At 36.1% G+C, this 18,219-nt stretch overlaps 1 protein-coding gene across 2 annotated transcripts in view; it reads left to right on the top strand.

Moving 5' to 3' along the window:
• Positions 1 to 18,219, top strand: part of ddx11 (DEAD/H (Asp-Glu-Ala-Asp/His) box helicase 11) — a 123,227-nt gene that overhangs the window by 42,230 nt on the left and 62,778 nt on the right. The window contains exons 8-11 of one of the 2 annotated variants that reach the window (XM_028809293.2): positions 5,475 to 5,562; positions 7,220 to 7,419; positions 7,664 to 7,816; positions 9,196 to 9,242. In XM_028809293.2, coding sequence (XP_028665126.1) covers positions 5,475 to 5,562; positions 7,220 to 7,419; positions 7,664 to 7,816; positions 9,196 to 9,242 — 488 coding nt within the window. Of the gene's footprint in view, positions 1 to 5,474; positions 5,563 to 7,216; positions 7,420 to 7,663; positions 7,817 to 9,195; positions 9,243 to 18,219 lie in introns of both variants that reach the window. The other variant, XM_028809283.2, reaches the window with a different exon arrangement.

The raw sequence follows: 18,219 nt of genomic DNA, 5'->3' as shown, positions 1-18,219 counted from the left end.
CAATACGTGCCCTTCGTGCTTTTAAGTATGCAGCATGTCGCTTCAGGAAGCAGCTGCACACAGAAGGTAGCAACGTGAAGATAATCTTTCAGCATTTTTAGACGAGCGTCCGTATAGTCTAGGTGTACGAACAGCCCCCCTGCTCACACCCCCTACGTCAGGATCAGAGAGAGAAAAGTAAGTTGGGTAGCTACTCAGCCATCCACCAATAGCGTCCCTTGTATGAAATCAACTATGAAACCAACTGAGGAAGCATGTACCAGAAATTAAAAGACCCATTGTCCGCAGAAATCCGTGAACCAGCAAAAAATCCGCGATATATATTTAAATATGCTTACATATAAAATCCGCGATAGAGTGAAGCTGCGAAAGGCGAAGCGCGATATAGCGAGGGATTACTGTATATAATAGTCAGTATATATAGTCAGATATAAATGGATGGTGAATTTGTGTTAGTTGAATTGTATATGTTTTAATTTTATTCCGGAAAAAGTGGAGGATTTTTTTTTACAGACTACAGTAGAGGAGGTAATGTGCCAGATGCAGGTTAAAGTAGTTTATTAACTGCAGAGAACAACATCTTCAAATTATTTTGGCAGCTGTCTGTTATTCTGCCTTAATGAATGTTCCTGGCTGTAAGCCCTTTAATGGTCTGAGAAAGCCTGGACGTGCACAGTAAGGCCAGTCTTATGTGATAACAAGGCCTTGGCCAGCTGATTTTATAGACAGTAATTCTGAGTTGTACCAAGGATTGAATGCTTAATGGAAACCCCCTTATGTTTTAAAAGAGCTGCTTTGTCTAGTGCTGAATGAAGAGCTGAGTTGTAGTAGTCAACAAGTCTATCGAGTGCAGATGGCATAGGGTAAGACAGAGAAAAAGGTCAGAAATAGATCTAGGAAGTTTAGAGGGACAGATATTTTTAAGGTTTCTAAAAGTAATTTGACATTTACAGGTAAGATGAGGGAAAGGTAATGAAACAGTGCAAAGTACTGCTTTATGGTCAGAGAGTCCCAGATCACTGCTTTAAGTGTTGCCAACAGTCCATTTTATGGAACGCTGCTTCTATTCCTTTGCCTATTAAGTCTCTTTTAGGAACCTGGTACTGTTTGCTCCTCCTGACGGGGACCTGATTATCAAGGGCATTCCTTCTGCGTCTAAATAAACAAAATAATCAACACAACTAATTGGAATTTGTATACTGCTTGTTTCTCTGTGTCCTGCCTGAAACATTTTGTTCTGACCTTTTACAATGATCCACTTTCTTTGTTCTAAAGCCTTTGGTAGCTTTTTTCATATGTACTGGGAATGTCCTAAAGTCCCAGCTTTCTGGTGAGCTGTGACGCAGCTTCTTTCATCAGTCCTCATCTCTGATGTTCCTTTTACTTAAGTCTTTATTCTCCTGAACCTTTCTTCTGTCATACTTCTTTCCAGCAGAACTGCTCTCATTGGGCTCTCTGCAATAGTTGGTAGTATCAGACATGGAGTAGTATCAGACATGGAGAAGAGATGGAATACAGGAAGGTAGTGGACAATTTTGTTGACTGGTGTGAGCTGAATCAACAGCAGATCAACACCACTAAAACTAAAGAACTGGTAGTTGATTTAAGAAGATTGCAATCTCCAGCCACTCCCCTGTCTATTAAGGGTATGGAGTTGGAGATAGTTGAGGAGTACAAGTATCTAGGGGTGCATATGAGCAATAAGCTAGACTGGTCCAGGAACTCGCTGGCCATATACAAGAGGGGTCAAAGTAGGCTGTATTTCCTACGCAAGCTCAGATCTTTTAGTGTCAGCAGCACTATGTTGCGGATGTTCTATGACAGTGTGGTTGCCAGTGCCTTTTTCTTCACTGTGGCATGCTGGGGGAGCAGCATGAAAGTGACAGACATCAGGAGACTAAACAAACTAATTCAGAAGGCTTCCTCTGTGGTAGGAGAGAAACTGGACAGCTTGGAAACTGTGGCAGATCAGAGAATGTAGTCTAGGCTTTGGTCTATTATTGAAAATGCTAATCACCCACTTCATAGAGTTGTGGTTGGACAGAGAAGCGTTTTCATCAGTAGACTGACTAGCATCAAGTGCTCCACTGAACGTCACAGAAAATCCTTCCTCCCCACAGCCATCAGACTCTATAACTCCTTTTCCGGTCACTCACCCATACTTTAAGCTATTACCCATTTTCTTTATTGGATATCCAGGTACATTTTTCAAGTACCTGAAATGTGTAAAATACTATCTGTTCTTGTGCAATAAATTGTCTTTTCTTTGCATGAGAATAACCTTATTTGTGCAATATTAACTTAAGGTGCAACACTCTGCACTCTAGTTTGATACTTACATTTATTATACTTTATTTATATTTACATGATTACTTTATACTTGCTCTTAGTGTAACATGTCCCTTGTCTGTTGTTAAGTTGTAACATAAGTAATTTCCTTCGGGATTAATAAAGTTTTCTGATTCTGAAGTTAGTCTTGGCTCTCTTATTGGAAATCTCTTGATTCTTTACCTGTCATTTTTTGGAAATCTTTCTACTTTAATCCTGTGTTCCTTGAAATATCTGCTGCAAGAATTTATGTTGTGGCTGGTTGTAGTATTGAATGTTGGCAGTCCTATATGACTTGTATGGAGCTGCATGGATGGAAGCCATGATTCATTATCTATGTGTATTTTTTAAGGGGGGCAGGTCTACTTTCTATCTACTATTAATTTGGTTTTTACTCCTTTGTCACTTTTTCTTTAATACATGGGTACATGTAGTGGCTTAATGATGTTTTCAGTGGTTTAGTGTTGATTTGAATTTTTCTACAGTAATCCCTCACTTATCGCGGGAGATAGGTTCCAAGGCCGACCGCGATAACTGAATTTCCGTGAAGTAGGGACACTATATTTATTTAATTATTTAACGTGTATTTGGACGTTTTTAAACCCTCCCTGTATTATTTACAACCCACCATTTACTCTATTAAAAACAGGGACAACTGCTAAGCAATATGAAATCGGTAGATAAGTTTACACTTACTGTATTGCGAAGTACACGTAGCAGCTTGTAGGTGGTCATGACGTCGTCGACCTTGTTGCAAAGATTCCTAAAGCAGATTCCATCCAGACTACTGCCTTATCACGTCCACTTGCAACTCGTTTTGCACCCTGGTTAAAGGACACTGCGGCCTTAGATCTTATATGCTTTTCCTCCTTTTTAAATAAAAAGAATCGATGTCCTGCAGCGGTGTAGCTGTTCCCTTCCTTCAACATATCCAAAACTTTTACCTTTTCTGCAATCATTTGCATCTTCTGTTGGTGCTTGGACACGGCCCCTGAAGCATTAGCACGTTAATGATGAATGAGTGAGATGAGACTTCCTGGTTAATGCAACACTCCGTCGCTGAGCCAATCAGCAGCACACAGGAACTTAACTGCGTGCTCTGATTGGGTAGCTTCTCAGCCATCCGCCAGTAGCATCTCTTGTATGAAATCAACTGGGCAAACCAACTGAGGAAGCAAGTAAAAAGACCCATTGTCCATAGAAACCCGCGAAGCAGCGAAAAATCCACATTATGTATTTATATATGCTTGCATATAAAATCCGCGAAAAGTGAACCGCGAAGTAGCGAGGAATTACTGTATTGGAATATATTTTTACAATAAAACTTTCAACACACAAGAAAAGAGCTGAAACAATAAATTGAGTTTCAGATAACTGTAAAATTAAATTGTGCTTCAGTGATATTACAGTTATAAGCAGATTTTGGCAATAGTGAATGTTTTCTTCTGGTAGGGTCCTGAGGTGACACTGTTTTTCCCTTTTAGACTCTTTATTATGTAGACCTGAAAGGTACAGGATATAACCGTCATGTTTTATGCTACATTTTATATCCATGACCTCTGGGCAACAGGATTGAGCATAAAACAAGTCGGGAAAGAAAGTTACACATTTATTCATACATTATAGATAATATGACCAAAATTGCAGAATACAATGAATGGTCCTGATAATAGGCTACCAGTTGGATCTCTGTCTTACCTCTGTCCAGCATGCCATCTGCATGAATGAAATAGAGAGATCGCCTCTCTTCAGAATGGGAAATGGTAGATGTGGGTAGCATGGCCTGTCTTGTCAGGGTGAATAATGGCATAGAGAGAGACCAAACTTATGCTAGTCCTTTGGTTTCCTGTCACAACTTCTGGGTCAGTGGGTTGTCGTGGTGCAGGGTGGCTCTCTTGATACAACCAACAATCCTGTTAGCCATAACTCAGTCATTTTAGTCCAGCCCATGCTTTGCTCCTGCATGTAAGCATTCTCTCTAATTCAGACAAACAAGAAGGAAAGGATACACTGATAATTGGGTCGTAAACTACCTTTTCAAATCTACTTATCATAAATTTCATGTCCCTCCCAGTTCAGGCAATGTGGGATGGGCTCATATAATGTGTCCCTGTTTTTGATACCTGTAGGTCATACAAAGTCCATGCTTCTGACATTGCAGATAGAATATCGAAGTGCTAGCTTTGCTTTCAGCATGTTGCTTGTAAAGTATGTTATAAACGGTGCCTATTATAACAAAGCCTTCTCAAGCAATCGGTTACACTGCACATCCTGAATCAGCACTTAACAGAATTTCCTAAACACTCAGGGAGAAAATTAAGTAAATGTTTGTAACATCGTAATACACAGCAGTTCTCATCAATAAAACATGCCTTCCTGAAAACAGTACTCGATTTTTACACTTTTTTTACTCAGAATATATGCTTACATATTAGAAAGCTGTTTGTTTTCTATCACATTCATTCCTTAAATGGCAATTAACAAGCCATTATCAAAATATTAATTTCCATAATAGTGAATAAGTTTTAATAAACAAGCAGGTCTACTGTGTTTCTATAAAGGGTTTCTGTATTGCTTAATAAGCCACCTTTTTCTTATTAGATAATGTTTTTATAGTGACTGGCCTAAATCTAAGGTGGTAAGTGCTGAGCAGGTTTTTTTTTTTTTTGGTTTTTTTTTAGTAAATGAGCATTTCAGAGTAGCCAAGAATGTGGTTGGTTGTTTGTTTTTTGTTATGTTCATGGTTGTGACAGTTGCTTAATTCATAATATGTTCTGTACATTAATTACCTTGCTTGTGTTCACCCTGAAATTGGTTTTATTATTATGTTTTGTTTTGTTTTGCTTTACACTAATTCTGTTCTTTAAACCCTTTTAGGCATATTAATTCACTGATAGAAACATGTAAAAGCTTCCTAACTTGTGCTTATTTATCTTATTGTTTCTGGTTTTCACATGACATTTTACTGGATGTAACTTCTTTAGGAAATGTATCCTACTTGCTGTCTACCATTTTCTTCTTAGTTTGATTACCATGTAATGGCTATCACTATATGTGCTTACATCCAACCTTAAAAATACTTGTACGCATAACTTAAACATTTGTTTTAAAAAAAAAAAAAAATTAAGATTACTTCTGTCTTTTAGAACTTGTGCATAAATGATGAGGTGCGACGCTTAGCCTCAATTCACTTGATAAATGATCGGTGCATGGAAATACAGAAGAATAAACATGGTAAGTATATTTTAAAGTGAATACTTCTTTAAAAACTAGTCTGGAAGATCACTTAAGGTCACAGATATCAGTCTCTATTTTTAGGTTTATAGGGTCAATATTGTCACATGTACAGAGTAAAGTGAAATTCTTACTTGCATGTGCTAATCTGCTTGCAGCAATTTGTTACCTTTATAGTGCTATGATTAGTGAATACAACAACCTTACCTTGAAACTTATGTCTCCCTTACTTGAAAAATCTGAGCATTTTTTTCGAAGGGACTATTGAATTTTATGTTAATTCACTAGTTGCTTGAGAAGTGCCTCAGCTGTGCTGCCTGAACACAGTGAGCTTTCATTTCGAATTCTATGTCCTTGCTAGCTTTTTATATCAAGTCTTTTTAATCAAAATGCAATAGGTTTACTTTGTCTTTGTCAGTATCTCATATCTGCAAATGTGCCTTAATACAAGCTAGAACATCAGCAGAGCATTTACAGTATGTACTTTTTTACCTTGGTTTTTTTACCTTATTTTCTGCAATTTGCTAGACAAAATAAAACTGTTAGGCATCAAGCTTGTAGGAAGCTATGAGATCATATGTATTTTGATATAGTTTATACAAAGTAAAATTTGTAAATCAGCAGACTATAAAATAACCATTATTCACATGGTAAAGATAAATGATCTTCAAAACTTTTATATCTGAGCTATAAAGGCAAGTTAACCAGTATTATATTTACTTATGACGTATTTCTTAAAGTGAGCAGCCCTGAGAACCTAACAATTTGCTTCTTCTGTAGGTATTTTTGAGGAGATTTAAATATTTCACTGGTTGTTTTCAGTTCTTCAATAATGATTTCCTTAAGCTTATTAATAAATTTGGAAAGTACAATTCCCACTTTCGGGTTACCAGAGGTTAAACAGGAGGCAATTTTATTGATATTCTATCAAAAAATTTGGAAGTATTACTTATCTTGATTAATATAGATAGAAATGTTTATGTAGTAGAAAATTATTCTAAACTGTGTCAAACTGTATTAGTTTTGGAATATTATCTATGAAACTATCTAAAACAATATACACAAACCAGTGCAACCTTAATTTGGCATTTATATTTGGTTATATGCTTAGATTTATGTTGCATGTTGGCATGTTTTTATCTTTCTCTCTTTGATGGACTTTGAACTTTTTTTTTTAAAATTTTTATATATACAATTCACTGACAGAAATCTTTTACTAATGGTTCCTTACTTATATTGCAACATAAAATATTAATGCTGTAATATGAAAGAAAATTGACATTTAAATAGCAATACTGATAGTAATTGTCAAAAGCAATTAAATATGCATATTAAAGCAAATAAACTGTAGAGATGAAAAATAAAACACTTTAGACAAAAATAATATCGTTTTTAATTCTTAAAAATATTAAAAAGATTATCCTGAAAAAATAACATCCAGAAAGAATCAAGTTTGGAATATTATAATACAATATAGTAAGGTTGGACGACAGATGAAATTGTGATCAAAGTCCCAAGGTTTGTTGAGCACCATGTGGCAATGATACAAGGTACAGTGAAGGTTACATCACTGCCATCAATAGATGGTGCTCACATTGTTACTGATACAATCATTTGTGTTAATATTACAAGTTTTTTTTTTTTTTTTTCTTAGCAGAGAAGGATAAAGGGGAGGAGCCAAAGAGGAAGAAAGGAGTGACTAAAACTGTTTGCCCATTCTCTAACCATGATGCAGTTCAGGGCCTGAGAGATGAGTCTTTGGTAAAGGTTCGAGATGTTGAACAGCTGGTGACTCTAGGCAAGGAAATTAAAGCATGCCCTTACTATGGAGGTCGTTCAGCCATTCCAGCTGCACAGGTGAGAAGAATGTAGTTATTTTATGGAAGAAACGCACCTTTCTATCAGTTAGACTATGAACCTTTTACATTATTACTTAAGTTATCAACAATACGATAAAGGACTGCTCATATTAATTAAAAACCAGATTATAAAACAGGGTTAGACCAACTGTGCTCTCAATATACTGATATCAGAGAAAAATCATGAGTTTGTAAATAAATATGCTTAAGAGAGAAAATTTTTTGGTTTTTGTTTTGCTAAGCTGGTGGTGCTACCTTACCAGACGTTATTGCATGAGTCAACGCGTCGCTCCTCTGGGATCAAACTAAAAGACCAGGTTGTGATCATTGATGAAGCTCACAACCTGATTGACACCATTGCCTGCATCCACAGTTCTGAAGTTTCCGGTGCACAGGTAGAAAAGTATAATATAATATTACACATTTTTTTACTGATATTAATGAAATCTTTGTTTTCCAATAGTGCTTTATTTTTTAGTCAACAGATTCTGAAAGTCACTTTTCTTAATTATGTTAAAGTCTAAATACTTTGTGCAAATTAAGTGGATAATTTAACTCTATTTCCTTTGACTTAACATTTCATTTCAGCCAATTTAAAGAGTGTACAAAAGTACTTGGCTTATTTCATTGATGGATCATATAGTGGTTTCCTCTGTGTTGTCATGAAAAAAAAATTGCATTTAGAAGAAATTTACTGAAAACTAAAATGGATTTCTTCCAAATATCCTCATATGAATTTCAGTTTCATTTATACATTTAATATTAGCCTTTTACTGATAAAAGATAAAAGAAAAGCAACAATGAAAGTAAAAAATGTTTAACGTGCTTATTGTAATGAGAAATGTAAAAATAATGTAATACCTTGAGTTTAATCCAGTACTCTCTTCATTTATTGTAGAGTCCTAATTCTTTTTTGAAAAGAAAATAAAGTGGGAAATGTATTTATTAGCAGAAATTATTAAATAAATCTATTGTGTACGCTTTGAATTCGAAGTGCCTAATTTAAAATAAACTACATATACAGTAGTGTTTTAAAAGTTTCCTTTCTTTTGTCCTTCAGTGTGTTTTTAAAATGCACTGGCTATGTAGTCACCACTGGTCTTGCTTCTTTTTGCCACTCAGTATAAGAAATTTGGTCTTCTAGCCATATAAGCCATAATTAATAGCTAAGGATTCCCAGGCACTTTTATTTATGACAATGAATTGTTAATTACTTCATTAACTGAGGACACACTCTACAGTTGAAACATCTGCTTTTAGTATACTTTTGCCTCTGTCTCCTCAAAGTGTTTGCACCTGAAAGTTAATATAAAAGATTTTGGAGTTTTGTCTGAAGAAAAAATAAACCATTCACAAATTTTATTTTATTTTGTTCTGTAGTCATTTTCCTCATACTCTTGGCATTCTTTTCATTGTGAAGCCGAGAGTGTGAATATTATTAAGGCTTTTATACTGTATTGTTCAGTAATTGTCTGTTTTTATGTAACCAAAACATTCAAATGCTAATCTATGTATAAAGGAGAGTTTAGGTATGTTCATGTATGCAATTATCATGCTGCAAAATTTACTGTAAAAGATGGGTGGTGTACTGGCCATGAAGCACATTATTTTGAAAATATTCATGGGGTAAATTACACACTATTGTACATAATTTAATGTGTCTCTATTTGTAACCCTTTCTTTATAAACCTTTTCCATTTAGAACAACAATTGTTAATTTGTTTCTTTTTAAGACAGTTTTTTGATTTTAATTCAGTTTGCTTTTATTTCTTAGCTATGTTGTGCTCATTCTCAGTTGACCCAGTACATGGAGAGATACAGGTATGCATGTTAATAATTAAGAAAATTTAGTGTTCTTAAACCTTTTGATTGCAGAGGAAAGTTAACCAGGCAAACTATTGTAATTTTAAAGTAATATGCAAGTATAAAAGGAAGCAAATCTATCTGTGGTATATCTTCCTCTCCTGCAGGCATTTTATTACATGTTCTATAAACATGATTATTGCATGTTTTCAAACATGATGTGCCCGGTTTCTTGCTAAAATATATTTTGCAAGATCTGTAGACCTTGGTGGTCTATATCAGTGTTTCCCAAATTTTTTTTATTTTGCAAGATCTGTAGACCTTGGTGGTCTATATCAGTGTTTCCCAAATTTTTTTTCTGGGGTGGCACACTTTTTGTAACCAAAAACATCCCAAGACACACCACAGTTCTACTAACCACAAATACGTTATATCTCACATACATGCTCAACTGTCCAAAGGGGCGGGACTACTGGAGAAGCCAGTAAAAAAGCAGCTCTGAGATCAGTGATTGGAGACACTCCACCTAGTGAACACTTTGGTAGCATCGTGCAGCTGTTTTGTCCCTTTGCCTGCCCCTCTCTGCCTCAGAGACAACTAGTATACCCACTATCCACCATCCCTGTGAAACTCGCTGGTACCACACATCTAGGCAGATGGTCTTTTAACAGCCAGGTGTCCGAAATGCTCTAAGTGCTTTGTCTGCAACATAGCAAAAGTGTTGCTGCTTTTATGCTTGCTTTTCCAGGCAGTCCTGTCCTCCTCACACAGATCTTGACCACCTTGGAGGCTTTTGTCTCTCAGGTTTAGGCAAAATGGTACGCTAGACTCTTATTTCAATGGCCCACTTGGATAGCTCTCACTGCGCACCACTGTGCCGCAGCACACTGGTTGAAAAACGCTGGTCTATGTACATGGTCTGAACCACAATTTTTCGTGTTTATATTCTGCTTCAGTAGTACAGTCCTATATAAACCACTTCCACACTGAATGTACAGTGAATAGAATTAATATGAGGTAGGAAAAAAGTGTTTGTGTGATAAACCAGATTTGCCTTGATCGTGTAATGCTTAATTTTGGTTGTTCAAGGCAAGAGATCAGAGTGCTGAGATTTTGAAGTGTTAAAACACGTGATGTATATTAATTTTTCACATAAAAATGTAGTCTAAAGTGAAGTGTTTGTTTATACATTTTAAAAATACTTTTTGTGGTCTTGTAGCTCACAAAGCTTCATGGAACCCCGCGTGCATATGTGATGGAAAAGTCTCAAAACTTACCAAATGCATCAATTTTTAAGCCAAAAATATTGAGTATTGATCTGTCTTAAAATTACACTCCTACTGCAAAACAGAGTATCCATTTTAAGAAGAAACAAAGCAAAAATCAAACCATTTTTGTGAGATTCGATCATTTAAAATAGAGATAGCTGTGAGCCTCATGTCTTTGCCAACTTCTCTGTTCTCTTACTCAGTGGTACTCTTACCATCTCTGTTCTGTAGATAGCTAGACAAAACATACTATCTGCACCTGCTGGATTGATAAAGCATGCTTATGCTTCAGTCAGAGAGAATCTTGAGCTTGCATGCCAGGTAATGAAGTGACAGGAACTGATCAAATATCATAGATGTACATCCAGTAAATCTGAATGGAAGAAAGCTGGTACAGCATATTGGTATGAACTGTCCCACTTCAAGCCCCCCATCCATCCCTCTTCCTAATCTGCTTATCCAGGGCAGGGCCACAGTCTTGCTGGAGCCTATCCCAGCAAGCATCAGATGCATACAGGAACAGTTCCTGGAATGGGCGCCAGACCATCCTTGAGTGAACACTCATATATACACACACACACACACACTATAGGGTCAATTTGGGGTGAACTGGCACTGCAAATCAGGTTTAAGTTCAATAAGATCAGTATAAATATTTTAACATTGCCAAAGCAGGCTGTCATTCCTGCCTCACAGTGCCAGGTTTTACATGGAGGCTGCATACATTTACAAATTGCTTGGCATCAGTGTCAAAAACATTATGAGTACTGTAGTTCTTTTATTACTGTATTGTCGGCAAGAGTGACTCATCATACATTTAAAAAAAATCAGTAATGACTTTGTGGCGCTCCAGTCTGCTCTTTCTTAAACTCTGACTTTTTCTGAGTTTTTTTTTTTTTTATTTAATTGTGTGTGTGCAAAACAAGACATGGCACTTTTTAAAAAAAATACAATGTAGTATAATTGGTTCAGTTCTGCTGTATTGTTAAGTGTACAATTCTAGAGTGCCCTTTTCATTACACTGCTTTGAAAAATAACTACATAGATAGTAATGTGGATTCAATGTTATGTTGTCAAAACTCCATGGCTGCTACAAACAAACAAACGAGCAAGTAACGTATCCTAGAGAAAACAGGACCAAGAATCTGTGATAAAATGATTTTTTCTAGTTTTGCTCAATTAGCGCAAGGATGCCTAATAAACACAGAGGTCATGTTTTCTTAAATCAAAACGTTTGCCACTTCAGAATTCACATTTTTGTTAAGTTTTAATGCATTTTTTATCAGGTATAGACCCAGAGTTCCATAGAGCTCCATTGTAAGCTGCTAGAACAGAAAAAATATTTTTAAAATCTATTAAAAAAACACTTCACTTTAGAACATAGTTTTATGTGGAAAATTAATATATACCATGATAGTGATGAAATAACTTCAATTTGAAAAATACCAAACTTATTTAAAGAACCTTTGCAATACAATTATGTTTGTTTTCTGGATAGATGTTGATTAATTTTATTGGAAAAGTCGGACTATGCTAATTTTGTCTTTTTAATTTAAAGTCTGCTAATGGCAAAATGTTCACTCGGGAATATTGAGGCTCTAAGGCAGTTCAGGAAACCTAGGAGGAATGCTACTTTTTCTTTGTTTCCTCATGGCATAAATTATGGCCTTCATTCTTTTAAAAAAACCTGTACATCAAAATTTAAATTTAGCGTACCAAAACTAAAATATGATTGTTACATCAAATAAAATGTGATCAAAATTCAGTTCTTTATTTTTGTGATTATAAAACATTTTTTATTTGTTGTGACACCTGTAATTTATATAAAACATTTTACAAAGCAGATATGTTTTGTTAGTATAATTGATCCTGTAAACGTCAGTCAGTTGCTCATTCTTAATCCTGCTTAATTGAAATGCAAGGTAAGAAACTGTCCTGGGCAAGGCATTAGTTCATCGCACGTCCACTCACACACTCGCCAAAACTTTCTGTCATATTGTAGCCAATTTGGAACTTCCATTCAACGTATCTTGTATGTGTTTGAGTGTATGGAAGGAACACCCATGAAGGCACATAGAAAGTGCAAACTCCAAGCTGTAGATTGCATCATACTTAATTCATTAAACAATTGTAGCCTTCATTATAAGCCTTCTGAAAAACACAAAAAAAAGGGATATTGAGGGGAGGGGCTTCATGGCAATCTTCCACACCCAGAGCATTAATTAATGGGTAAAAAATACAAAAAAAAGGTTTCTCTTATTTACCAGAAATCCTTCAAGTAAACCTTAAAGGAAAACAACAAGGTCTGTTTTGAGACCTGCTGTGAGGTTTAGTCCTGTCCTGTGCCATCCTGTGTGTGATTTTTTTCCAGCTGTGCGTCTAAACCCTACCCAAATCCAACAAAAAGAACAGCATAAGGGGAAGTCTGGAGAAGTAACACTTGATTTTTCCAGGTAAACATTCCAGTGTTAAATTGCAGCAACTTGAAATTGGCATGTTTAATTTTCCTCTTATTTTTGGAGTACAGTGATCTCTCCTCGATCACGGGGGTTGCGTTCCAGAACCCTCCGCGAAAGGTGAAAATCCGCGAAGTAAAAACCATACGTTTATATGGTTATTTTTGTATATTTTAAGCCCTTATAAACTCTCCCACACTCTTATAAACATTTCCCACACAGTTATACAGCATAAACCCTTTATATTCTCTTAGATATTAGGTACGATTTGTTGAAATTATGTATGTAAACACACTGTTTATATACTTCGCACAAACATACGTATTGTATATCATTGAGGAATTTTATTTAATACGTAATACAGTTTTAAACACATTGTAATAATACATATTTTAACAAATAATTTTATATTTACTGTATATACAATAATGCACTCGTTTTACTTACTTACCCAGTTATATTAGATATATTTTGATTATTCCTTTAGTATTAGTATCATATTTCTAAAATATTAACACTGCAGTCATGCACCATTTGCATTCTGGTTATGTTTACATTCTCAGCTGATTTCGGCTGGTAACACCGCCAATTGTTGCCAGTTGGTACAGTTCATTCAGAACATAATTTATTACTGGTATTTTTATTATTATTAAGAAAAATTTAGTTTATTGATTAGGTAATATATAAATAAATGAAAAATCTACAACATGTAAATATAAATAAAGCCTAAATGTTATTTTAAAGATATCGAGCGTCTCCGATTTCACATATGTTACAGCCATTACGATAGACGGACCACCAGCAATAAATACATACAATGCAAAAAAAATTGTATAAAATGTATGTACAGTTGCACTAGACGTACGTACATGTACTAAGTATGTAGAAAATTAGTTATGGGTATTCACCAACAGCGAAACACGTTGATGCTGAATGAGCGAGACGAGATGCTGGCTAACGCAAAGCGGAATCGAATCCTGCTCTCCGTTGCTGAGCCAGTCAGTACCCAGGAACTTAACCAAGGGCTCTGATTGGGTAACTTCTCAGCCATCCGCCAGTAGTATCCCTTGTATGAAATCAACTGGGCAAACCAACTGAGGAAGCAGGTACCAGAAATAAAAAGACCTGTTGTCCGCAGAAATCCACGAACCAGCGAAAAATCCGCAATATATATTTAGATATGCTTACATATAAAATCCGCGATAGAGTGAAGCCGCGAAAGTCGAAGAGCGATATAGCGAGGGATTACTGTATTCTGAAGGACACTGGAAGGTCGCGTGGATTGCACAGTGCCTCAAGAGTGTCTGCTAGTACAGTGATCCCTCGCTATATCGCGCTTCGCCTTTCACGGCTTCACTCTTATCGCGGATTTTATATGTAAGCATATTTAAATATATATCGCGGATTTTTTGCTGGTTCGCGGATTTCTGAGGACAATGGGTCTTTTAATTTCTGGTACATGCTTCCTCAGTTGGTTTGCCCAGTTGATTTCATACAAGGGACGCTATTGGCAGATGGCTGAGAAGCTACCCAACATACTTTTCTCTCTCTCTCTTGCGCTGACTTTCTCTGATCCTGACGTAGGGGGTGTGAGCAGGGGGGCTGTTCGCACACCTAGACCATACGGACGCTCGTCTAAAAATGCTGAAAGATTATCTTCACGTTGCTATCTTCTGTGCAGCTGCTTCCTGAAGCGACATGCTGCACGGTGCTTTGCATACTTAAAAGCTCGAAGGGCACATTGATTTTTGACTGTTTGTTTCTCTCTCTCTCTCTCTCTCCCTGTTCCTGACGGAGGGGGTGTGAGCTGCCGCCTTCAACAGCTTTGTACTGGCAGTGCTTCGCATACTTAAAAGCCAAACAGCCCTATTGATTTGTTTGCTTTCCTCTGTCTTTCTGACAGACTCTGCTCCTGACGGGCACTCCTTTGAAGAGGAAGATATGTTTGCATTCTTTTAATTGTGAGACAGAACTGTCATCTCTGTCTTGTCATGGAGCACAGTTTAAACTTTTGAAAAAGAGACAAATGTTTGTTTGCAGTGTTTGAATAACGTTCCTGTCTCTCTACAACCTCCTGTGTTTCTGCGCAAATCTGTGACCCAAGCATGACAATATAAAAATAACCATATAAACATATGGTTTCTACGTCGCGGATTTTCTTATTTCGTGGGTGGCTCTGGAACGCAACCCCCACGATGGAGGAGGGATTACTGTATCACAGAAAGGCTGAGCAGTTTATTCCATGTTTTATGCTTATGTTGCTTAGATGTTGGGAAGTGGGGTTTGAAATGTCTCCTGTTTGCTGCTGGGATGCCTTTCTCTTTCCCATTCTTGTCCTCTTGCTCTGCATGCTCTCAAACTTTATTCTTCTAGATAAGATGTATTTTCTCAATGCAGAGTACAATTATTAGTTAGCTCACATATGCACTCAACTTTCGTATAGCAAATGTCAAGACATAAGTGACCAGAGGGAGGAAGGACTTCACTTACAAATGTTGATCTTTCATTTGCTGAAGAATTTTATATATTCTGAAATGGGGCACTCTTTTGCACCACTAAAACACATTTAAAACAGCATTGACTGCAGTCATGCATAGTCATAATAACATGAATGTGTGGATTGAAGTTTCTCAAAAAAAAAATTAACAAGAAACACTTATGGGCTCTGGGACATGTACATTTGTAAAGCTGTGCTACAGTATGAACAAAGAGGGAGACAACTTTAGAGCACAAACCCTTTGGTTATAAACACTATTTTAAAAACGAACAATTTTCTTTTACATAAAGTATTGAACTAAATAACACTCTGCGCATCTGTAAGCAGAAAAAGCAGCCCAGTTGTAAGTAACCTCATCATTGCTTATCATGGTTAAAGCAGCAAGAACTCACTGACATCAGCAGCTGTTACATACTGTATGATGATAAACACGGGTTTTTGTACTCACCGTATTAATGTTTCAAAATCGAGAAAGGTCTGACGTATGTTTTCTCATTAAATTTTGCATTCTCCCTGCATTGTTTGCTCGCTACTGCTTGACTAACCTCATTGCTGCTTACATGCCTGTGTTTAACAAGGTGCAGGAGCACTTACTGAACACTTAATGTATTTATAAGTTCTGAGAGTGCCCATCATTAGATTTCTCAGAATGAATAGGACCAGTGAGGAAGGTTTCTAAAACTCATTTTCCCTATGATGGTCAGTAGTAGCTTTTTTTTTTATTAACACTTGGTGTTATTCCAAATTATCAAGTATCATTACTATTTTGTACTTAAGATTGTCATTACAATGTTAATATTGTATATACTAGGGGCTTCCCCCCTGCTTGCTTCACTCGCCAGCCACTTCGCATCTCTGCTACTTACGTTGTGAGGAGGGGGGGCTGAACGCACCCCAAGGAGATGCGTTTGCTCCTCCGACAAATAGTTTTTTTTTTTTTTTTTTTTTTTTTTTAAACCTCCTCTTTGGTTGATCAACTGCTGGCTTGCTACTGCTGTCATGCCGCATGATCTGCATCTTGCACAGCGCTTCGCACATTTAAACGCCTGTACAGCAGCTGTGCTACTCTTTGTGTTTTATTTCCAGCCCCGGACATGGATAAATGTTTTGCAACAAAGTCCCGTCTCGTGGGACGCGAGTTCTTGATATTTTTTAGTTTATAATTTAAAAATGGAATAAGAATCTGAAAATCTAAGAACATCACATTAAAGTTCGATAAATTCTGAAAAGAATGATATCAAACATATATATGTAGGTTTTAAAATTCAAATGTAAATAATAGATGGAGTCACCTCAGATACTTTCTGATTTTTACCCCAAATAAAAACATTTCAAAAACAAAATTAGAAGACTAAAGAAATGGTTAAAATGGATGGAAAAGTTTTATTTAGAAAGTAACATTAAAAAGACCACTCTATGCAAAAAGTTGAAAATAATCATGTACAGTGGAAATTGAAACTGTGCCTAGGGATAAAGAAAAAAAAAATAAGAGAACCTAAAGGAATTGTTAATGGAGTTAAAGCAAACTTTTCCTATAACTATAGTAGCAAAATGATATAATGGAATTTAAGACACTGTTATATACAAGGTAAAAATAATCAAATATTAGTTGAAAATATGAAATGAACTTAATAGTTCACTTAAGTCTATGGACCCAAGTCTAAGTTGAAATAAATAAATAGTTCAGGTAGAAGGAAGAACAAGGTCAGGGTTTTCTCATTTGTGTTGAAGACTATTAAAACCCCTGGAGCTCAATGGCATATTGAATATCACTTCAGATTTGAAAGTGGCTGGTGACTGGAAAGCTGTGACACTAGTCACAATTGATCTCTTTAATTATAGTCCAATTATCCTTCCTTCTGTGCAATACAAAATTAGGTAAATACAATCAGAAATAAATTACAGGTGTTATTGAATGATACTATTACCAAAGTAACAACCATCATAGTGACAGACCAATCTGTTAAACCTTTCGACCAGGCAACTGGAGTGGCAGAAAACACAAAGCATACAATATTTAATTAAACTTTTACAAAGCCTTTGATATGGTTTTGCACAAAAGATTAATTTTTAAACCTGAAGGCATTGGTGTCAAAGGTAACTTATAAAACTGGATTCAGGGTGGGCAAATCAGTGGCACAGATTCCTGGGACTACCTTTTTTTTTTTTAATTCAGGAGAACCAAATTATAGACTCCCAAAACTGGGCCAACTGTCATACTTAGTTGATCTTTGGTCCATGTAATATTTTCTTAATGAAAAATAACTATAATCTTAACTTGGGTGTCACTTTTTATAGTGCTCACCAGATGGCCTTATTTATACGTACAACGTGAAGCCTCTGTCAGCAACCGCTAGTGGCAGCCTGTTTGATTGTCACATTGATATTCTCCTAGTCAGTCGATGACAGTGTTTGGTGAATCCTGCATACCTAAAAGTTTCACAGCAGGGGAAGTAAGACACTTCTGATTGAAGAAGAGTTGTATTAGTCAATTCTGACTTTAAGAGGAAAAAAAAAAGAAAAGGAGAAGGTGGCACATCAGACCCATTAAGCAAAAGAGGCAAAGGGAAGGCAAGTACTGTATGTTATTATCATAAGTGGGTGACCAACATGATGAACAGATGCACTACAAATACAACTACATGTCTAAAATAAAGGAATAGGTTTTCTCAAAACATCAATTTTTAAAAAACAAAAATCTGCAGAATCTTTTATATAAATATTAGAACCTTTTATATAATTAAAAATATAGAAATCTAGTTGTGTAGCTGGTT

The sequence above is a fragment of the Erpetoichthys calabaricus genome, chromosome 1 (genome assembly GCF_900747795.2).
Source record: "Erpetoichthys calabaricus chromosome 1, fErpCal1.3, whole genome shotgun sequence".
Classification (NCBI taxonomy): domain Eukaryota; kingdom Metazoa; phylum Chordata; class Cladistia; order Polypteriformes; family Polypteridae; genus Erpetoichthys; species Erpetoichthys calabaricus.
This window is presented reverse-complemented; position numbering and strand designations above follow the sequence as displayed.